We start from the raw sequence: 23,010 nt of genomic DNA, 5'->3' as shown, positions 1-23,010 counted from the left end.
CTAAATTTCATGTGGGTGGTTCGGGGAAAGGGTAGACTTGCACTCCTCCCCACTACTCAGTGGGATTTTAGGAAGGCTTTGAAAATGGGAAGGATCCTCCCCTCAGATCCTATCACCTTTGGAATGGGAACATGCCCACATTTCCAGAGCGAACAGACGCTGGAGTCCTCTCTTCTCAAAGGTGGCGAACCGTCCTGGAGTGATGTGGGGTGTTCTGGCCTGCGAGGAGATGGCTGCCCGCAGAACCTGCCCGCTGGAGGGCGCTGCAGAGGTCTGGCTCCGTGCTTTCAGATGTGTTCGGCCAGGGGCTCCAGGGGGTCCTTCTGAAAGCAGAGAAGCCCCCAGAGGTTGAGAGGGGAGATAAGACGTGAGCCTTTTCAGCTGTGATGTGGTGAGAAGAGTCAGGGAGGCCGTGAGCACTGTGGGGCCAGAAGTGTTGGCTTCTGTCAGAAACTCGGCCCAGCCTGACCGCTGCCTCCTGGCCCTGTCATTTCCCCTCCATCACGCGCTTCCTTCTGGAAGCCGGAAGCAGGAGGTGGGAAGCTGCGGAGGTAGTGACAAAATCATGGTGTAACAAGAAGCTCCTAGGGCCGAAGTGACTGGAGAGGTGGCCACACACTATGAGAAACACCAGCGCACCGGCAGGGCCTGGGGAGTTCTGAGCTCTCCCGGGCTGTGTGAAGCCGCAGCCAGCCCACTTTTTTCTCAGTATGGCAGTGCCATCTGACCTGGCCCAGCCCATCTTGTTCGGGTCATGCTTCGTCTTTCTGGGCATTCTGATGCATTCCCACTTCATATTTGCACTGGGATTTCAGTTTACTAAGCATTCCACACCCATTACTGCTTTCAATCCCTTCAACAACACTGAGAATAGGTGGGCAGGTATTTTTATCTCTATGTGAATAATAACACATGGGGACTCAGAAAAATTAAAGGCCCCAGGACAGAAGGCTAGTGAGGGGCAGTGACGCTTAGGGACAAACAACTGGTTCTCCTGCCTCCTGCCTGAGGACTCCTGCCTGAGGAGAATATAGTAACAAAAGCCTCTGTCTTGCAATTGCAGCCATTAACACATCTCTTTCATACCCACTACTCACTGGATTGTTAACTCCTTGAAGACAGAAACTCTGTGTGTGTGTGTGTGTGTGTGTGTGTGTGTGTGTGTGTATTTAATGGGAGCAGTACTTTCTTGAGGCATAATTACATGAAAATACACTAATGATGCATTTGATATATATATAGCCATCACCCAAGATAAAGATATGGAACATTTCCACCACCCCTGAAGGTTTCCTTGTGCCCCTTTTCAATCCATCCTTCTACCCCAGAGGCAAACAGTGCCCTAATTTCTATCACCTGTGATGCGTTTTGCCTGTTCTTGGACTTCATCTGTATGGAGTCATAGTTTGCACAGAGACTGAATCCCCAGAGCACGACACAGCCTGGCACATGGCAGGTATACAATGCCAAAGAAAGCCTGGTTCTTAAACTACCTGTGAGACAGAGTTCGTCCCACCGGGAAACTGAGGCGATGGGCGGTTAGTGACCTGCCAAAGGCACGAGTGTATGATGTGGTGGATCCCGGACTCCAGCCAGCCTAATTCCGAACCCAAGGCCTCCTCCGGGGCCCCAGCCCTCCCTGGGCACTTCCTCCGGGGCTCCGGGTGGAGCGGGTCTGACGATCCCGGACGAACAGCGCCCCCTGCTGCCGGCCCAGCCCCCAGCCCCTCCTCTCCTTTGGGGGGGATGTGACAGGATGACACAGGCCTTGCCCCCAGCGCAGTGACGGGCACAGGGCACGGACTTGTGGGATAAAAGTCACCTGCCCTTTTATTTTCCTCGGAAAAGAGCTTTTCCTAAACTTTGGGGGCTTTCTCTCTCCAGAATTAACAGACAGAGGGAGAAGAGGTCTTTTTGGTGGAGCGCTGCTGCCCCCATGCGGGTGGATGGCGATACTACCGAAGAGCAGGAGATCAAGCCTGGTATTTTTGGGTTTCAGGTTCTGCGGCTCCCCGAGACCTGCAGATTCCTGGTCTCCGGGTCCCTGGGTCCCGGACGTGTCCATCAAGGCGTCCATTAGGGCCATCACCTAATGGACAAGCATCAGGGTAAGGGGGGAGGTGCTATTGAGGGGGGTCCCTCAGAGAATCAGCCCTAGCTCTGTGTGGGGGCAGATACGGCCTCCCCACATCCCTCCCTCCCCGGAGACACTGGCCTGAGCATACGTCTTGAGGGTCTGCCCTGTACTAAGCAAGCGCTTAATCAGGTGAGATCAAGGTCTGATCTTGGCTGGTTTGGAGGGGCAGCAGAGGTGCGGTGAGGGAGGCGGCTCAGCGGTGGGGCCAGCAGCACCTCCCCAGCCTGCTGCGGGCCCGGTGCAAGTCACCGAGGGGCCGGCAGCCCCTCCCAGCCTGGCATGTTGGCCTTGCTGCACCTGCGGTTGGGGGGTGGTGTAACGGCCCAGCCTGCTCCCCTCGGCACGTGGCCTGGGGCGATGCTATCTCTAACTCAGTATTTTAAACTCTTCTTTCCAGAGGATGTGGCTTCTGTGGGAGAGCTTCAAAGGGTGCCCTACTTGCCCCTCTTGGTAACCATGACGTCATGGAAATGGGAGGGGACCGCCCCAGCCCCCAAACACCTGGAGGGAAGTGGGAGACTTTTTCCACTTCCTGTTCTACTTGTGGCTACTGACTCAATGTCTGACCTGTTTATTAATTGCAAAATATAGCTCTATGTGTGCTACCCAGAGAGGCCTCAGGCCTGTGTGTCTCTGTGTGAAAGGAGGCCTGCACTCCCCACCCCTCGCCGCGTTGCCCAGGTGGCCTTGACACAGACGCAGGGCGCTGGTGGTCCTGCAGCCTACCGGCAGCCAGAATGACAGCACTGGGTCTCCATGTGCTTGCTCCCCAGACTCATCCCAGTCAGAAGCTCGTCTTCCCACACATGGCTCACGGAGGTAGATGGGTTTTAGAGTAGGACTCATGGAGAAACTGAGGCGAACCCACATAAAGTGACTGTTGGCTCTGGACCTCAGTGTGGTCACACAGTGAGGTCAGACTCCCAGGTACCCTGCGTGATTTCCCACAGTCCCTGTCCTCCAGGCTTTGTTGGATAGATGTGTGCCTGCCTGGGGGCTGCCCTGAGCAAGGGGCCACCACTCAGGCTTTCCTTGCTCTGAAGTTCTTGACAAGTTACTTTAGCTCTTGGCAAAACTGTGAAACATTGACTCACCTGACCACTTCCTCTACTAATCCCCACTTTCCTTTCTCCTGTACTCCCCACTCCTCACACTCAGCTCCCCCTACCCAGAGCCTAACTGCAGGAGTCATTCACTTATTCATTTAACGGCATCTGTTGTGTGCCAGGCACTGTTCTAGTTCCTGGGGACACATTGATGACAAGGGACATTCCCATCCCACAGAGCACACAGGCCAGGGGACTTCCACACCAGGATGGTACCTGATAATAAGGTGCTATAGGCCTGTCTGTATACGTGATCCCAGGGGAGTTGAATTTTATGTTTGGACCTAAAAAATAAGCAACTCCTTAAGACTCAGATGGCTGCCCCCAGTGAGGGTAGCAGCAGAGGGGTTGCTCTGTCAGAGCTGAAGACCCCACCAGGATGCTCCTGAAGCACGTGCTTGCACAGCCTGCCCTTTCTCCTGAGTGGCGGTGACTCCAGTTGCACTCAGAGGTCAAGTCTTCAAGTGAAGTTTCAGAGAGTCCTCTAGAATCTTAGGGCTGGGGCCACAAGAGCTCATTTAGTCCATTCTTCTGCCTTTGGGACTGGCCTGTGCTTAAGTCTTTTGGGAGAGTAGGGCATGTGTCCAGAGAAGTCCCTTCTACAACTGGCCTTAGTAACATGTTCCCCGCTGGGATGTCGGCCTGAGGTTGGGTCCAGGCTGGTAGAGCTGCAGCTGCAGCCCAAGGCCTTGGCTCGCAGGGTCTGTGGGTCTTCATGGCCAGTCTCTTCATGACTGTGTTTTCCAGGTCTCCTCAGCTGCCTATTCCCTCCAGGCTAAGCAATGCCCAGTTCCGTATAGCTGGGCCCTCTGCACTGAGGGGCTTTGCGGTGGTGGCGCTAGGCCCAGTGCTGCCCTGCCCGGTGGGCATAGGAGCCCTTCTCCTGAGCCTCCTCACAAGGCCGTTCTAATTCCCTCTGACATCCCAGGTGGGCCCTGGAGCCAGACATGCGAGCAGAGCAGTCGGAGATGGATGGAGTTTCTATCCCCACTCCCAACACTTGCTCACCCTCGACCCACTTGCTCCTGGTCCACCCCTCTGACCTCTGCCCTAACTGGCTTTAGGTTTAACAGCCTCAAACATGAGGGAAGGTTCTTGCTGAATCGAGGATCTCCTGGATTTAGATGGAAATTTCTCAGGGGTGGAGCTGAGCCTGCTCTCCGGATAGCCCCCTACCTGCCCGGGCCTTGTCATCCTGCCTCCCTGCTTGGGTGTGGGTGGGTCCATAGCCCCTGCTGTATCACCTTGCATAGATCTGCGGGCGGCCTTGGGGGACCAGTGACTGCTGGGCTTTGCTGCCTGAGGGCACTGGGCTGGCAGGCCTCCACAGGCCTCCACAGGCCTCCACAGCATCCCGCAGGCCTCCACAGGCCTCCACAGGCCTCCACAGCATCCCGCAGGCCTCCACAGGCCTCCACAGCCTCCCGCAGGCCTCCACAGGCCTCCACAGGCCTCCACAGCCTCCCGCAGGCCTCCACAGGCCTCCACAGGCCTCCACAGCCTCCCGCAGGCCTCCACAGGCCTCCACAGGCTCCCGCAGGCCTCCACAGGCCTCCACAGCCTCCCGCAGGCCTCCACAGGCCTCCACAGGCTCCCACAGGCCTCCACAGGCTCCCGCAGACCTCCACAGGCCTCCACAGGCCTCCACAGCCTCCCGCAGGCCTCCACAGGCCTCCACAGGCCTCCACAGGCTCCCACAGGCCTCCACAGCCTCCCGCAGGCCTCCACAGGCCTCCACAGGCTCCCACAGGCCTCCACAGGCTCCCGCAGACCTCCACAGGCCTCCACAGGCTCCGCAGGCCTCCACAGGCCTCCACAGGCTCCCGCAGGCCTCCACAGGCCTCCACAGGCTCCCGCAGGCCTCCACAGGCTCCCGCAGGCCTCCACAGGCCTCCACAGGCTCCCGCAGGCCTCCACAGGCCTCCACAGGCCTCCACAGGCTCCCGCAGGCCTCCACAGGCCTCCACAGCCTCCCGCAGGCCTCCACAGGCCTCCACAGGCCTCCACAGGCTCCCGCAGGCCTCCACAGGCCTCCACAGCCTCCCGCAGGCCTCCACAGGCCTCCACAGGCCTCCACAGCCTCCCGCAGGCCTCCACAGGCCTCCACAGGCTCCCGCAGGCCTCCACAGGCCTCCACAGCCTCCCGCAGGCCTCCACAGGCCTCCACAGGCTCCCACAGGCCTCCACAGGCTCCCGCAGACCTCCACAGGCCTCCACAGGCCTCCACAGCCTCCCGCAGGCCTCCACAGGCCTCCACAGGCCTCCACAGGCTCCCACAGGCCTCCACAGCCTCCCGCAGGCCTCCACAGGCCTCCACAGGCTCCCACAGGCCTCCACAGGCTCCCGCAGACCTCCACAGGCCTCCACAGGCTCCGCAGGCCTCCACAGGCCTCCACAGGCTCCCGCAGGCCTCCACAGGCCTCCACAGGCTCCCGCAGGCCTCCACAGGCTCCCGCAGGCCTCCACAGGCCTCCACAGGCTCCCGCAGGCCTCCACAGGCCTCCACAGGCTCCCGCAGGCCTCCACAGGCCTCCACAGGCCTCCACAGGCTCCCGCAGGCCTCCACAGGCCTCCACAGCCTCCCGCAGGCCTCCACAGGCCTCCACAGGCCTCCACAGGCTCCCGCAGGCCTCCACAGGCCTCCACAGGCTCCCGCAGGCCTCCACAGGCCTCCACAGGCCTCCACAGCCTCCCGCAGGCCTCCACAGGCCTCCACAGGCCTCCACAGCCTCCCGCAGGCCTCCACAGGCCTCCACAGGCCTCCACAGGCTCCCACAGGCCTCCACAGCCTCCCGCAGGCCTCCACAGGCCTCCACAGGCTCCCACAGGCCTCCACAGGCTCCCGCAGACCTCCACAGGCCTCCACAGGCTCCGCAGGCCTCCACAGGCCTCCACAGGCTCCCGCAGGCCTCCACAGGCCTCCACAGGCTCCCGCAGGCCTCCACAGGCTCCCGCAGGCCTCCACAGGCCTCCACAGGCTCCCGCAGGCCTCCACAGGCCTCCACAGGCTCCCGCAGGCCTCTAGGCCTCCACAGGCTCCCACAGGCCTCCACAGGCTCCCGCAGGCCTCCACAGGCCTCCACAGGCTCCGCAGGCCTCCACAGGCCTCCACAGGCTCCCGCAGGCCTCCACAGGCCTCCACAGGCTCCCGCAGGCCTCCACAGGCTCCCGCAGGCCTCCACAGGCCTCCACAGGCTCCCGCAGGCCTCCACAGGCCTCCACAGGCTCCCGCAGGCCTCTAGGCCTCCACAGGCTCCCACAGGCCTCCACAGGCTCCCGCAGGCCTCCACAGGCCTCCACAGGCTCCCGCAGGCCTCCACAGGCTCCCGCAGGCCTCCACAGGCCTCCACAGGCCTCCACAGGCCTCCACAGGCTCCCGCAGGCCTCCTGCAGGTCTCCTGCAGTCCGGGTCTCCTCTGAGGTTCTTGGAGGTGTCTATCTTTGACCCCTTCACTGCCGTCCAGGCTCTTGTCTCCTTCCCTCAGCCCTGTGACTTCCATGTCACTGCAGCCAACTCAAAGGAGCAGACCTGCCTCCCCAGCCACCCACACTTCCCTTGCCTGAATCTTTTTTCTATAAAACAAAATGAAGTACCACTTCAGGGGGAAAAGAAAGAGAAACTAACTGGCCCTCAGTTTTTAATGGTTGATAAAGGCTTGCTCTATTAACTCTCCCAGGGGCATTTTCATTTAATACAGGGAAGAGAATGCTTTAATTATAAGAAATTCCCAGTGGTGGAATCTCTGGCATTGTGTCAGACTGGTGAGGAGGTAGAGGCCCCCCAGAGCTCCCCGAAGGTGGCAAACCCCGCTTTTGTGAAGGTGGTATGGTCCTACCACGTGTGAGAGTGACCCTGCTGTGATGGAGGTCTGAGCCCTTTCCCTTTGGTGTTCTTTAAGGGGATTGTATTTAGGTGAGAGATGGGGCAGCTTAGAAAGAACTGGGGATTCTGTGACTCCCCTCAGTAGGGCTGACCAGGAGAAGGGACACTGGTTCTTAATTCTACAGGGGCCACAGAATCAGAGGTGCAGGGAGTGGGAGGTAGCCTCCAGTCCTACCCGACATTTCATTAAGTGTCAACACATAAGCCTGTAGAGGGGAGGGACGTGCTGTAGGTCACCTATTAAAGCTGGTACAGGTTAAGCATCCCTAATTCAAAAATCTGAAATTTGAAATGCTCCAAAATCTGAAACTTTTTAAATGCCAACATGATGCTCAAAGGAAATGCTCACTGGGGCATCTTGGATTTCAGATTTTTAGATTAGGGATGCCGAATTGGTAAGTATAATGCTAATATTCCACCCCCAGCCTCAAAAAAAAAAAAAAAAAAATCCAAAACCTGAACACATCTAGTACCAAGCATTTCAGATAAGGGATACTCAACCTGTAGCTTCATCCCTATGAAAAGAAGCAGGCCTGAATTGTAGCTGAGAGGATTTATGTATTTCTGGCTGGGATGGTCAGACGCATAGGGGAACCATGGAGTTATTCAGGGATGGAATCCCCTCCCACCCTGAGCATTGGTAAGCCTCAGCTTTGGGTCTTGGTAGCTGTGCTTGCTGGGTGGATGGTGGAGTGGTCTCTAAGTTGTGTTCCCCTCAGCATCCATGACCCTGGGGAAAGGTGCTCTGGCAGCAGGAGTCTCAGGAGGGAGAGCGCAGTGAGCTGTGGACCCCAGGGAGCCCCATGTCTTTTAGGTGAGAGCTCGAGGCCTCTACTCTCCTCGGTCAAATCTCTGGGCTTGTGGGGAGACAGCTCATCTCCTTTTTTCCTCATTCTCACATCCGGGATGGTGGGAACATAAAGTCCTGCTGGGGTCACAGCTTCCTCTCAACCTTGCTCCTGGTGTCAGCTTGGGCACCTCAAAGGGCTGGCGTGGGGCTGGATCAGGCAGCAGAGTGGTGGGTGGTCCCCAGCCACGAATTTGTGAGACAATGCACAGTTTCAGTGGAAACCCAGTCTGAGAGGAGAGGCAAAGGAAATGCTCCTGGAGGGCAGGAGACAGTCGGTGGCATTTTGGGGACACTTGCTGTGTGGTCCCTGTCTGCCGCAGGTCTCTGCCACCCACGTGTGTGGGCTCCTGTTATGGGTGGTCCCGTGGCGTGGCATGAGAGTGGGAGAGGAGGGGTCCAAGCTGGTAGGTGGGTTTTCCTGGCCCTCAGCATAGCCTGCTAAGCGGAAGCTTTTAGAGGTTATTCCAAGAAGAGGTTGACTTAGGCAGCTTGTTGAATGAGGCTTCCTGGACAGCATCATAGACAAATGCCTTGGTTTTTCTCTGCCCAGCTAGTGATCACCAGCAAGCAGAAAATGACTCCTACCAAACCCAGTCAAACAGAGGCACAGTCTCTGCTCTTCCAAATCATTTTAATGAAGGCATCGGCAGCAGGACATACAACACGCCCAGATACACAGCATAGCAGGGCCTCGATAATGAGATAATTTCCCCCCACGTCTTGAGAAGAAGAATACTATGTATTTCTTTATGAACACTATTTAAAAAAAATAAACCCCTCACAACATTCTCCAGGACCTAGAGCCCAAGAGAACCCACTGAATATCCATCATCTGTGGGATGGCGGAGGCAGTCTCTGGGGAGCAGGAGGGAATGTGCACAGCCAGGGGAGGCTGCAGCAGCCTTGCCTCTGCCATGAATGTCAGGCAGTGACAAGCAGCAATAAGGGAACAGAGCGGGTGGCAGCAGTGTTTGGCAGCTCTTCAGCAATCTTAATCATAAATTCGGGTAGGATCCAGTTGGTGGCATTGCCAGGGGGGGCACAGAGTTGGCAGCAGCTTTCTCCTCCTTGGGGGTGGGAGAGTTCCCTCTGTTTGGAGAGGGAGAAGAGGGGCAATGCAGAGGAAGGAGCGAGGGAGCACAGGCTCTTACAATCTTGCAGATCTGGAATGAGGAAGAACAGAAGTCAGGCTGGACACTGAGGAAGACCCAGGACTGTTAGGGGTGTGATGGTGATGGCTCTGTTTGGGGCTATGTGGTAGAGTTCTAGGAGCAAATGGACCCTGGAGTTCTTATTTTTTTTATTATTTGAGACAGGATCTTGCTTTGTCTTCCAGGCTGGAGTGCAGTGGCACAATCACAGCTCATTGTAGCCTCAACATTCCAGGGCTCAAGCGATCCTCCCGTCTCAGCCTCTTCAGTAGCTGGGACTACAGGTGTGCACCACCACACCTGGCTAATTTTTTCACTTTTTGTAGAGGCGGGGTCTCCCTGTGTTGCCCAGGCTGGTCTCCAGCTCCTGTGCTCCTCCTGCCTCTGCCTCCCAAAGTGCTGGGATTACAGGTGTGAGCCCCCGCACCCAGCCTGGAGTTTTTTTTGATGGTGATGGAACAGGATGCAGTTGTCAGCAAGACGACTGGGGACCCTGGGGGAGGAGGGTGTGGAGACTCTAGCCAGGATTAGGGTGTAATATGAGTGTAATGTCTTCTTTCTACTGAGCTAAGAGAGCCGTACTGGGGAGAGAGGACATGAGGAGGTTACACGGTGAGAGAAGTACAACACAAGGCATGTGGTGTACACAAGTGTCTCTCTTCTTCCCCTCATTAGCTGTGTGGCCTCAGTTTCTTTGTTTCTAAACAACTGTTCTTCCTACCTCATAGGGGAGAAGTTCAACTGAGGCGGCTGAAATGAGGATATTTTACAGCGTTTCAGGCCATTATGATTGCACAAGAGGAATTTGTAACAGGAAGAAGTAGGAGAGTTTGGTGGGCTCAGGCTTTGGACTTAAAAGCAAGACCCTGCAGGGAGGTTTGCTCTCAGAGCTTAGGATGCACCCAGAGACCCGCGTCCCTAAACCCCGCTCCCAGCTTCAAGGCCCCTCACCTCAGCTGGACCACAGCCGCAACGTCATGAGCAGATTAAACCCGGCCACTTTCAGGAGGAGGATTCGGAACCCAATCACTGACAGGTTTTGAAAGTTTAGGTTCGTATCTGTAAAACCAAGAGGCCACAGCGGTTATGGGCTTGCATGTCCCAGGCCTGCATGGCCTGCAGGACACACCCACGGTTTTCCCCAAGGCAGAGCAGGCTGGGTGGGGGAGGCCTGCGGCTCCTGCACCTCCTATCCGTTGCAGCTTCTGTGCATATCCCCCTACAAACAGATTCTGTGCATTCTTCCACGGCCAACAGTATTGTGTTTCAAGACAGAAACACCGACTAGACTTGGCTCTTATTTTATTTCTGAGCCCTTCTGGGGATGGGGTAGGTGCTCAGAATTTATCATCACAATCCCTTGGGTCCAGATGGGCCCCTTAGTGAGTTCCGCTACCACAGGAAGGATGACTCAATAAGAACAACTCAAATGGAAATGAATATGGGCCCAGGGTGGGTGTGAGGAGTGGCAGGGGATTCTTGAGAGACAGGACCATTGCCCACAGCCTATGTGAGTACTGTTGCTTGTCTTGAAAGAAGGCAAAACCTCTTGGCTGTCCTCAGGATGATCTGGTTAGTTTAGGGCTATCCCTAAGGGACTCAGAAATTTCACAGCTGGGCCACCCAGAAGCTCTCTCTGGCTCTCTTGACAGTGGAGCTGTTGAAAGGAATACAGAGGCCTAGGAGAGAGTCCTTGGTCTATTGAAGCTAGAAACTCATCCTCAAAGTGCTTAGAATGGAAAGTCAGAGATGGTGAGAGGGATTCAGGAGAGACCCCACCCAGCTCTGGGCAGGTCTTGAACCGCTGTTTCCATTCCTCATCATTCATTCCCACATCTACTAATTTCTTCTCACTCCCTCATCCAGGCAGGGTTATTGCGGGTTCATCACTTCCGCAATCCTGTGCAAACCCAGGCTAGACCCCTGTCTTACCTGTTTCAAAGCTTTTCTCGACCAGCTTGACATCACAGAGACTTTCTAAAAGGAAAAACAGACATTCTTTCAGCATCCAGAGCAGGCTGACTCTCCCACCCCAGACCTCCTAGTTCTTGGGCAGGTGAACAACTACAGCCTTTCCATGCCTCCTTGTGGAGAGATCTGGAGGGAACTTACAGCATATGGGCACCTGCTAGGGAGAGCCCCTGGCCCTGGCAGGACTGATACCTCGGCTCCTGGACACCATTTCTATTTACTCAATATACACTGTTTGTACAAAGTACATGTTGCATGACCCTGGCCACATGTGCCATCACACATAGACCCTGCTCTTGCCTGGCTTCATTCTGGAGTCCAATGGAGGCAGCGAGGCATACACAGTGACAAGGGCCATAAAGAGTATAAACAGGTACTTTCATGTGTTCCAAAAAGTTTTGATCCCTGCACCCCAAATTTTTTTCCTTAGTTTCTTCTTAGTAAACGGCACTATCATTGACTCAGCTGCTCAGGCCAAAATCCAGCTGCCTTCCTTGATCCCCTCTTTGCTTTCTCATCCCTGCATGGTTCTACCTTTGAAACCTGAATGGTGTTGGTTACCTCCCTGCCACCACCCTGCCCAGGCCTCCATCATCTCTCTGCTGCAACTGCTCCCTTTCTGCTTCTACTCTTGGCTTACAACCCACTCTCCGTACAGCACTCAGATTGATCTTTAAGAAAAGCAGGCCGGGTGTGGTGGCTCACGCCTGTAATCCCAGCACTTTGGGAGGCTGAAGCGGGTGGATCACCTGAGGTCAGGAGTTCGAGACCAGCCTGGCCAACATAGTGAAACCCTGTCTCTACTAAAAATACAAAAAATTAGCTGGGCATGGTGGCGGGTGCCTGTAATCCCAGCTACTCGGGAGGCTGAGGCAGGAGAATCACTTGAACCTGGGAGGCGGAGGTTTTAGTGAGCCGAGATGCACCATTGCACTCCAGCCTGGGCAACAAGAGCAAAACTCCATCTCAAAAAAAAAAAAAAAAAAAAAAGAAAAGAAAAGCAAATTAGGTGTCCCTCCCCTGCTTGAAGCCGATCAACAGCTTTCTGGCGTACTTAGAATACTGTCTGCCCTCTCATGGCCTAGAAGGCCCTGTGACCCGGCCCTGCCTCCTTCATTCAACTCATGCCTGCTGCTCTTCTCCTTTCTCATTGAGCTCCTGTCCCAGGCCTCTACAGGGTCCTCTCCCTGCCCTTGGTAGGGCTGGTATCTTCAAGTAGCATTTCTTCAGAGAGCCCTTCCCTGACTTTTGTCCTGAAGGTGGCTGTTTTCTCAACCCTGAGTTAAAACACATTCCAATCTGAAGTTATTTGGACTTTTCCCAGCTGACAGATGGGCTCCCCCAACTAGAATGGTGCTTCCTCTGGGCACACCCCTCATCTGACTTTTTATTCCTCCACTTCAACACCTGGTGCATTCATGTGCCGGCACAATCAGTGGTTGGTGGGTTAATGAGTGACTGCGTGAGACTGACTTAGTGAGCTGGGAAAGATTTTTTGGCAGACAGGGAGAAATAAGGAGAGGCAACTTGGAGAAGGGGCTTAGAATGAGGCCTAGAAGAGCAGTAAGGGGCAAACAGTCTGAGCAAAGGCAGGCAGGCAGGAACTCAGTTGGAGAGACTGAGGCTGGGCCAAGTGCCCTCTCCTGCCACCTTCTCTTCATCTGCTTTTTTCCCGTGTCATTCTCTGGACTGCCAGAACAAGGCTTACTGTTTCTTAGTAAAAAGAGGGTTTTGGTGGCAATGGATAAGGCCGAGACCACCAATCAGAGGAGTTTTAGACATCATTGACCAGAGCTCTGGGCAGAACCAGGCCATTCCTGAAGCAAGGAAACAGCCTGCGAAGGCACCAAAGCTGCCCTTACCTGGGCTGGGGAAGAAGGTGTCTGCTGGAATAATGCTGTCGTTGAAGGCGTTTGCACATGCAAAATCAGATTTGTTGCTCCAGGCCACAGCACTGTTGCTCTTGAAGTCCATAGACCTCATGTCTAGCACAGTTTTGTCTGTGATATACACATCAGAATTCTTACTTTGTGACACATTTGTTTGAGAATCAAAATCGGTGAATAGGCAGACAGACTTGTCACTGGATTTAGAGTCTCTCAGCTGGTACACGGCAGGGTCAGGGTTCTGGATATCTGTGGGACGAGAGGATCAGGGTTAGGACATGATCTCATTTCCCTCTTTGCCCCAACCCAGGCTGGAGTCCAGATGCCAGTGATGGACAAGGGCGGGGCTCTGTGGGGCTGGCAAGTCACGGTCTCATGCTTTATATGGGAAATAGCATCTTAGAAACCAGCTGCTCGTGATGGACTGGGACTCAGGGACAGGCACAAGCTATCAATCTTGGCCAAGAGGCCATGATTTCAGTGAACGTTCATGGCCAGGCCTGGCCTGCCACTCAAGGAAACCTGAAATGCAGGGCTACTTAATAATACTGCTTATTCTTCTATTTAATAGGATCTTCTTCAAAACCCCAGCAATATAACTCTGGCAGAGCAAAGGCAGGCATGGGAAAAAGGCCCAGCAAAGCAAACTGTACATCTTGGAATCTGGAGTGGTCTCCCCAACTTAGGCTGGGCATTAGCAGAATGGGAGGTTTATGGTATGTTGGCATTAAGTTGGGAAATCTATCACATCACCAGGAGATTGCTCTCTCATTGATAGAGGTTTTGAACTATAAATCAGAACACCTGCGTCTAAGCCCCAGCGCTACCGTTTACTCGATATAAGGCCTTGAGCAAGTCACAGCAGCTCCTTATATCTCAGGAATTTCACCTGCAAAATGAATATGGTGCCTCATCCACCTTCCTAGCCAGGCTCCTCTGAGAAAGAAATGAGAGCTTCTCCATATAAACATCTATTTAACAAACTGTAAAGTACCAAACAAATGTTAGTTGGAGCCATTGACCCTGCCAGAATATGGCCGTGATAGAGTGCTAGTGAGTCATGCAGAGCCACAGCGTCTATCCTTCACCCTCAGAAAGCAGGAGCTGCTGGAGGCTTTTCCTTAGTGCTGAGACTCATTCTTTAGTATTTCCGTAGGATTTTGTGTTTTTAATGTGACTCTCATTGTTTATTCTTTCCGACCTCCTGCCTTTTGAGGAGGAAACAGAGGGTTTGCTGGAGGATTAGCATGTTGGGGCCACCCAGAGAGTTTCCAGCAGGGTGGGGATTAGAATTTCCCACCCAGTGGTTCTCTGCTCCCACAGCCCCTCACATGCGCACAAGATTTCTCAGACCCTGGTGATTCCCCGACAGTTGCTGAGCCAGCCATGGTGGCCTCGGCAATGCAGACATCCAGCTGGATCCAAAACCAAAGAAATCAGCCCCTGGGATGCTGAGTGGGGGCAGAGCTGCCTGCAGCATAGGGCTGTCCCTGGAGCAGTGGAGCAGGGGTGGGCTCCATGGTCAGAGGGGAGAGACACCCAGAGCTTTGGCTCCAGAGGATTCTGCCTACTTCCCTCCTCATACTTGGGCAGCCTGACATCACTCTGGGTGAAGGCCCTAAGGCATAGTTCCTTTGCTGGGAAGGGACAGACAGAAAGCCATTAGCTCTACCAACACGTCCCCCTGATTGTTAGTCATCAGTGGGGGTACTGGACAGCACTGCAGAGGGGGAGAGGAGTCTGGAAGTGCCGATCCTCAAGGCAGGGGATCAGGGGCCACCAGATGCAGGTTGGCTTTAAAGAGGAAAGGGGGTGGCCTTGTGGGGCAGAAACCCAACTTTGAGTCCTGGTTAAACACTCACTCAAGTCCTGGGGCTGGTGGGTGTCAGACTGGAGAAGATCTAGGCTGCTCTGACTAGTATAATAGTCTCTAGCTACCTGTGGCTGTTGAAATAAAAATTAGTCAATGTGAAATAAAATGTTTTCAATTAAAAATGGAAACTTCATTTCAAGAGCTCAATAGCCACATGTAGCTGGTGGCTATTGTATGGGACAGTGCAGATTGACAGAACATTTCCATTGCCACAGAAAGTTCTACTGGACACCGTTGGTCTAGAAAGCGCAATGCCACAGAACACAAGACTCTGAGAAATGGCAACAGGGGCTGAATTAGAGGTACTTAATTTTTTTTAGCCTTTTTATCCTTTCATCCCATGTACCTTTTATACTTTTTATCCCCATGTATGTCTAGTTCAACCTTATCTCTTTGCCACTTTTAATTTGGAGGTGTTTAGGGTCTGTCTGCCAGAGTCCTTTGGGGAGAGACATCCTATTCTACCCTAGTAAGAAAAACACATCCCATCACTGATGATATCAGAAGGTAGGCTTGGCAAGACGGAACCAATTTTTTGATGTGGAAGTTCAGCTATTCTAGATCCTAAGCTGTCCTTTAAATTTAAAATGAACTGCAGAAGCACATGTGCTCTAGTGCTTTAGGTCCCTAGGGACACAGCAGTGATTTAAAGCTTCCTTACCATTAAATCTGTCCCCTGTATTTGGGCACTAGGGATCCAGAAATCAGAATTAGTGACACTCACTCTGGGTCCCACTGAGGCTTTAGTGAGCATCAGGAAACTGTGGGCATGGGCAGACGTACGGGGAGAAATGGAAACTCTGGTTGCTTTGCCAAATTGCAACTGGGAGGTAATACTTTCATACCATGCCCAGTGTCTCTATTACAGAATCCCTTAGGTTTCTCCTCCTCTAAGGTGTGGGATGACCCCTCTCAGAGCCCACTGAGGAAGGAGAGGGGAGGTCTGCGGCACCATAGCTGGCTGCTCTCACCTTCACTTCTAGTCTGCATCTCTAAATCGGATTCTCAGTTTCCCAACGGCTGGCCCTGGCCCTAATTTCTGTATTCTGTTGAATGCTCTAATATTTCCTTTTTCCATGCCTAAAAAGACATCTTCTCTGATTACTTTTCAACCAATTTTATTATCAGATGTATACTTAGGCTACTTTGCATGTGCCTTGATTATTCCCAAGATCATGCCTTCTTTCTTGTTGTTCCCTATGCCCAGAACTTCCCTTCTCTCCTTTCTCTGCCCATACAGATCTTATCCATCCTTCAGGGCTCAATGAATCCTTTGTACCACAGGAAACTTCTCAGTCTAGGCCAACTTCTCAGCCAGCACCCTATCCCCTCTGAATCTCTATTGTGTCCATTGACATCATCAACTGGTCAATACTAAAATAGTTTTCTGGCTGCTTAATTTACAATAGTTCAGTACCTTTGTCTAGTTTTTATACCACTTGAGGACAGGACAGGAATCTATCTCACATTTCATACTCAGTCTAACATTTTATAGAGTGATAGTCACATAGAAGGCATTTTACAATACCCATTGAATGATTAAAGTCAAATTTTAATGTGTTTGACCTAGAGAAACATGAATATTCAAGATAGATAGTGATGCTTTTCCCTTCCCAGACCTCTGTAAGAAAATTAGTTACAACATCTACAGCAAGCCTCACCATAGTAATAAGTGATATCTCCAGAGAAAGGATTAGTGACACTGGCCCATGGGGTTGCACGTGGTGCCACCTGGGATGACTCACCAGATATAATGAATACATGAGTCCCTTTCCCAAATGTGAGTTTATCAGTTGTTCCTCCAGTATTCACACCATAGGTGACACCATTGCAGAAACTCACAGGACCTACCTATTACTTAAATAAGAGAAACACTGATCTCCCCCACAAGGCAGGAGAGCAGGAGAATCATACTCCTAAGAGTTAGACCTTCTTCTTCTTTTTTTTTTTTTTTGTTTTTTTGAGAAGGAGTCTTGCTCTGTCGCCCAGGCTGGAGTGCAATGATGCGACCTCAGCTCACTGCAATCTCTGCCTCCCGGGTTCAAGCAATTCTCCTGCCTCAGTCTCCCGAGTAGCTGAGACTACAGGCGCGTGCCATCATGCCCGGCTAATTTTTGTATTTTTAGTAAAGATAGGGTTTCACTGTGTTAGCCAGGATGGTCTTGATCTCCTGACCTTGTGATCCCCCCGCCTCGGCCTCCCAAAGTGCTAGGATTACAGACGTGAGCCACCACGCCAGGCCTAAACCTTCTGCTCTTTTGCACTGAAATTTTGCTTCTGATACGAAAGTTCTCCTCCTGTTCCATTCTGCTGTGGTTCCCTGGGCTGAGGTTGTGACTTCATATGATTTCAATAAACCAATAATTCAGTAGAACAAAAACCTCAATTCCAGGCAGCAGTATCTTGGATACGTTTGTGGAAGGTTCAGGAGTACTCGCTCATTGCCTGCCTCATGGTTCCTAAGGTCCCAGCCTAAGGATGATGTCTGCAGAGCACTGAGTGCTGGATGGGAGGATTTTCTGGGGATGGGTGGAAGAAACCATTTTGGAGCCCACAGAGGAAAATACCTGGGTTCAAGTTGGCATTTTGGACAAAGAAGAAATAGTTGTCCATCCTCCCTTGCTCTCCTGCTTCATTCTACTTACTTGGCCGGATGCTCAGTCTGGTCCCTGATCCAAAGATTATCTTGGAAGCACTGCTGTACCCCCACTGTGGGTAAGGTCTTTGAGATAACCTTCTTGATGCTAATCTGCTGGAAGCCACTGGGGTCCCAGAGCAAGATTCTAACAGGCTCCTTGGGTCTTTGTTGCTTACATTTTTTATTTCCCAAGAAGCGATTCTCCTTTCCCTTTACGATAGTGTAAACCTTAGTATAAGCAAAGCCTCAATAATAATAATTATAATAATATTTTAGAAAAGCTACTACTTATTGATCACTTTTTACATTCTGGCCATTATCTCATATTATTATGATGTAGTTATAGTCATTTTGCTGTTGAGAAAGTGGAGGCTTTATTGAAAACAGCCAGTGAGAGTAGAGCCCAGATTTTCCCCAGGTCTGTGGGCCTCCCTCTGCATTGCTGCCTCTATACCTTGTAATTGCATGTGGTATACTTGCCGTTCAGTTAGGGGTCTGGGCCACTTTTACCCTTAGGAGGAAGCTGAAAACTCTCCTAACTCCAGAGAGGAAGATTCTATGAGTAGGGATCCCCATACCATGTTTATTAGCCAATCCAGGGAATTTAGCTACATGCTGCAATAAAAGAGAATTTGTGTTTGCCATTAACTCATCTCTTTCCCCCAAGGGCACTTAGCTAATTTCCTGAATGTTCAGATTATCTGGTGCCGATATTATCAGCTTCGCTTGAAAGCACTCATTATTTGGAACTCTTTTTATGTTTCTATAAATTATTCTGCTCAGATTTTCATTTACGCAATTGGCTCTTGGCACTTCTGTGTTTCATATGAGAAATGGGAACATTTTAAGTCACCAAGAGAGCTTGTAGGAATGGAAAATGAGTGCTTCTCAATATATCCCCAAGTTTGCTATAAATCATCACCTGTTTTCTCATAGACAAGTGGTCAGTTCTTTTTGCACTGGTCATACTCACATGGGTGTACAGCCAGCCTGGTCCCTGCTCCAAAAATCAGCTTATTGTAGCCACCAGAAAACACACAATCAGATGGTGCTTTACAAGAACTCTGACCTGGGCAGGGCAAGCCTGGCTGGGGCACTCCATCTCCTGCCCCTGTTTTCCAGGCTCCCCCAAGTCAAACTTTCTCTGACAAGAGAGAAAAGTCTCACCTACCAGGTCTTCATTCCTCCTACTCACTCCTGAAGATGCATCAGAGGCCTCATTGATGCTGATTATTTCTTTCTAATCCTCATGAAATAGCTTCATTTTATTTCGGCAATTGTTGAACACCTATGCAACTGTGCAGCAAATGCTCCAGCCACTGTCGGAACAGCTCCGGGGCAGATAAGTTGCAGGCGTCAACATGCAGGATCTACGATGCCCCAACACTTTGCAGGGTTTCCCTACTAGAAACAATGGCAACTTTAACGCCTTATTCCAAATGTGAATTTTTGGTCTTCTTTGTACACACCTTTCTAACACAACTTGGAGCTGTATATTTCCAAGATGATTCTGCTCCTAATGGAGAAAAGTTTCCTTAGAACAAATCTTTTCTAGGAGGTCTCTCAAGTGGAGACAGACTTCATATATGTATCATTAGACCTCTTTCTTTTTTGCTGCTAGAACTCATTTGTACTGCTTACTTATCGAGATACTGTAAACCTTCCACCTCTGATCTCTGGTTCTTGAGAAATATGATAGGTTTCAAGCTTTATAAATTCAGCCTGAACCATGGCTGAGAAGAGGCTTTGATGAAGCACACATATGAACAGATAAATACAGAGGTGCTCTTCCCTGAGAGATGGGCCTTCTCCCACCACAGACATCTGGATGGATTCTGCAATCTCCTGGTTTTGAGGTCTAACAACTCTCTCTGTTAGAGAATATTTGTTAATGTATAAATCATAACTCATCTAGCCAGAAGGCATTTTTTTCCCCACAATCATTTGTTTGGTGACACCTATGTGCCAGGCATTGTGCTGAGCTGTAGAGCTGTGAGGATGAAAAAGGGTCCTGCCCTCATGGAGCTTAAGGTATAGTGGAGGATGTGTGTATGTACCAGGCAATGAGAATTGGAGGCTAGTCATGTCTTCTGTTGTGCTTCCATTGCAACTTGCATGTACCTCCACTATGACATGGTGACAATGGGCTATAGTTGTCTGTTTGCACTCTGAGCTCCCGGATGGCAGAGACTCTCCCTCCTTCCCTGGATGGCAGAGACCCTCCCTCCTTCCCTCCTTTCCTCCTTTTCTTCCTTCTTCCCTCCCTCCCAGTCCTTCCTCTACTTCCTCTCCTTTCTTTCCTTTCCTTCCCTTCCCTTCCCTCCCATTCCCTTCCTCACACTTAACATAGTGCTTGGAATAAAATAATTGTCCAATAAATATTTGTTGAATACATAAACCCTCTAAATATTTCCATTCGTTTCTAATGCAGTTCTGTTATCTTCTTTTATTAAGACTATTTCATTTCTTCTTTAATTTCTATATGGTTCCTTTTTACAAACTTTTTGTTATTTTTATGGCATTATTTAGGCTCTAAGTTCTTCCTGTATCTCTCAATTGGATGTGCAGTTTTGAGAAAGTGTGTCCAATGCCCAGAGTCTTTGGGAAGCATAATTCATCACCTTTCATGAAAACTAAATGGAACAAAAATAAATCTTTTGGCATAATCAGTCACAGTTTCATTTCTGATAAAGATCTTTTGTCTCAAAGGAATCTGTCTCTGCAATGATGAAATGGCCAATTCCCGTTGGCAAATACTACCATTAGAAAACAGGCTATTAAGCTAGTGGCTAGGAATTAAAATTTCAAGATATTCAAGCCTCATAAAGAAACATGAAAAATTAGTTCAGGAAGTACAGATTCATCATCTAAGAAAGCAGAGTAGGGGCTTTCTGTGTCTTTGGCCAGAGCCTAAGTTTGGGTACTTACTTGGTTGCACTTGGAGTCTTGTTCCACTCCCAAAAGTAAGTGCTCTCCCGCCCGTGTCCACACCCTGGTACATCACAGTACAAAATCCTGCCCTCTGCCAGCTGGGGGCAGCTGCCCATGACCCTCATACACTCACAGTTTCTTGGGAGAAAAACTTTTAAGCAGCCTATTCTATGGTTTGATGATAAATTTTTCTTTCTCTCTAACTTTATGCCCAATAAACAGTCCCCCTAAGTTTCTCCTTCCCTCCCTGCCATACTTGTATTCTGCCACCCAACCCAATGACTCTGCTGATCTCTTCAGAAGTGCTGAGTCACCATGCCATGGTCACTATGGTAAGAAGGCTCAGGATGGGCAAACCAAAGGCCAAACAGATGGCCTTTGAGGTGTGAAGTCTTCCTTCACAGAATGCAGGAGGCATGGTGGTGGCATGGTTAATAACAAGGCCCTAGAGTCAAACAGATTTGAGTTAAACTCTAGCTCTGTCATTCGTGGCTATATAATCTTGGATAAGTTACTTATCCCAAGCCTCTGTTTCCTCACCTGTAAAATGGGCAAAATATCGGCTACCTATTATTAGGATGTGTGTAATCACTGAATGAGAATTACATAAAAGACAAGAGAATGGCCACTGGCACATGTCAGGCATTCAGTAAATAGTAGCTCATAATGGGATGATTCCCAGCAATGCTTTACACTGGGGGAAAGGATGAGGCTTCTTGCAGCCAGAAGCCCAGAAATGCATCCCTGTACCATCCATTCCAGTACCACAGAGTGCCTCAGCACCCTGGCTGGTATGCTCTAATTTAGGGGAAGGTATCTCACGGATTCTAGGGGAGGTGGTGACAGAGTCTCAGGCATAAGAGACATAGGAGTGAGGGGGCAGAGTAGACCCCTTGGTTGCCAAGAAGAAAATTCTGTTTTAGAAACTTAACCAAGAGTGAAGTCTTTTTTCACAACTTGGGGATTTGTCCTCTGAAATCATTGTGCAAAACCCTTGTCCGGCACAGCCTCAATCATCTCATCAGACCTGACACTGATAGTTACTCCCAGGCAACAAAGGACTCCTTTAATGATGGAACAGATCACAACACAAACTCTCACTACTACAGTATCCTTCCGTAATATAATCTGTCTGCAAAATTTCCCTTGATCATTTCTATAATACTTACACGGTTGAACAATAAGGCTGGTTCCTCTTCCAAATGTAGGTATGTAGCTTCCTCCTGATGCACACAGTGAGGACAGCCTTTGATAAAACCCATTTCATGTGACCTCCCTCTACCAATTGCCCCATGGTATTGGGCAACATCCTGGGAAACCCTCCTGAATACTCTCTGAGTTGTAGAAAGTCTCCTACTGCTGTCCTTAGAGCCCCCGAGTGCTGGAGCCTAGGGGCGGGAGCCAGGGGCTGGGGACTGGAGAGCTCTTTGGCCCCCGTGTACCCCGGGGAAAATACCACCTTCCCATCAGCAGAGAAGCAGGGCAGCAACTCCCCATGTCTGCTCCCAGCACCCCAATACAAACACCACACTCTGCTTGCTTGGGGCAGACATTCTGAGGGTCTGGCTCTGCTACTCTTTAGTCAGATGCAAGGAGTTTCTGAAAGTGCTGCGAGGACAGAGAGCAAAGGAAATTTTATGTGACGTTTTTCCTGAAGCTGTTCTGCCCTCCTTTTCTCAGAGTGCTCCTTGTTCTCTTTTCCTTTCCAGAGCTCTTTGGCACTTCCCACTCCTACTCTTCTTCCTATGGGAGACCCTGGGGTTGGATTTCTGCATATCCCTGTTTGAGGCAACACTAAATCCAAGCAGGATTTAGGCACTTCCTGTGATTTGTGCTTTCATCCTTCCCTCTTTACCACCTGGAATTAGGCCAAGGCATCCAAAGCCCTTGGATTCCTTTATTTCTAATGACCTTGACTCAGACAAGGCCCTGCCTCTGTGAAACCCTACAATTACAGAGAAAAAAGTCACAATAATTTCCATAGAATTTTTGAAAGATGGGAGGAAACAGAGACCATGCTGTCTACTTCAGAGATATGAAAACTGAGGCTCAGGGAGGTCATGGCCTGCGCCACAGTCCTGAGCTGGGGCAGGAACTCAGTACTTGGTTCCCTAGCAGGTGGGCACTGTCAACACTCAGCTTATCTCACACTGGGTTTGAGGGTCACTTAGCAAAGAGCTGTGTGGCTCCACCAAACTCAGGGTGGGAGTAAAGGGCTGGGGCCCCTCCACTGCTGTGCACTGACCATCAGCACGGTCTTGGACAGATGCTAGACCCTGGCATCAGGCCCCTCTGCAACATGAGCAAGATGTCCCCATGGTCCCCTCCAGCTCTCACTTCTGTGGTCCTTTGTTCAATCTGAAATCCAGCCTCAGGGAAGATCAGGGGCAGCTTATATGAGAATGGGAGTGTGGTCAGTGGAGATGCAGAGAAGGGGAGAGTGAAAGAAACCAGGGACAGGCAAAGATTTGGGACAGTGGCTGCCTAAGATTCTTCGATATAGCACTGATGAATGGCATGTCCTTCCCCCGCTCCCATGGAAATATGATAAGAGGCTCTCCAGCACAGGGTAGGGATGGGGGTG

At 51.2% G+C, this 23,010-nt stretch overlaps 1 gene segment (V, D, J or C); it reads right to left on the bottom strand.

Annotated features, from left to right (window-relative positions):
- Positions 1–8,593: 8,593 nt before the first annotated feature.
- The window catches only part of LOC100994878 (T cell receptor alpha chain constant-like), a 349,562-nt gene continuing 335,145 nt past the window's right edge, over positions 8,594–23,010 (bottom strand). Inside the window, 4 exon segments of the C gene segment in view lie at positions 8,594–9,139; positions 10,079–10,186; positions 11,060–11,104; positions 12,961–13,233. Of these exon segments, the coding sequence occupies positions 10,080–10,186; positions 11,060–11,104; positions 12,961–13,233 (425 nt within the window).

Source organism: Pan paniscus, chromosome 15 (assembly GCF_029289425.2).
Source record: "Pan paniscus chromosome 15, NHGRI_mPanPan1-v2.0_pri, whole genome shotgun sequence".
Lineage (NCBI taxonomy): Eukaryota > Metazoa > Chordata > Mammalia > Primates > Hominidae > Pan > Pan paniscus.
Note: the sequence above shows the minus strand (reverse complement) of the source record. Positions and strands in the feature narration are given on the sequence as shown.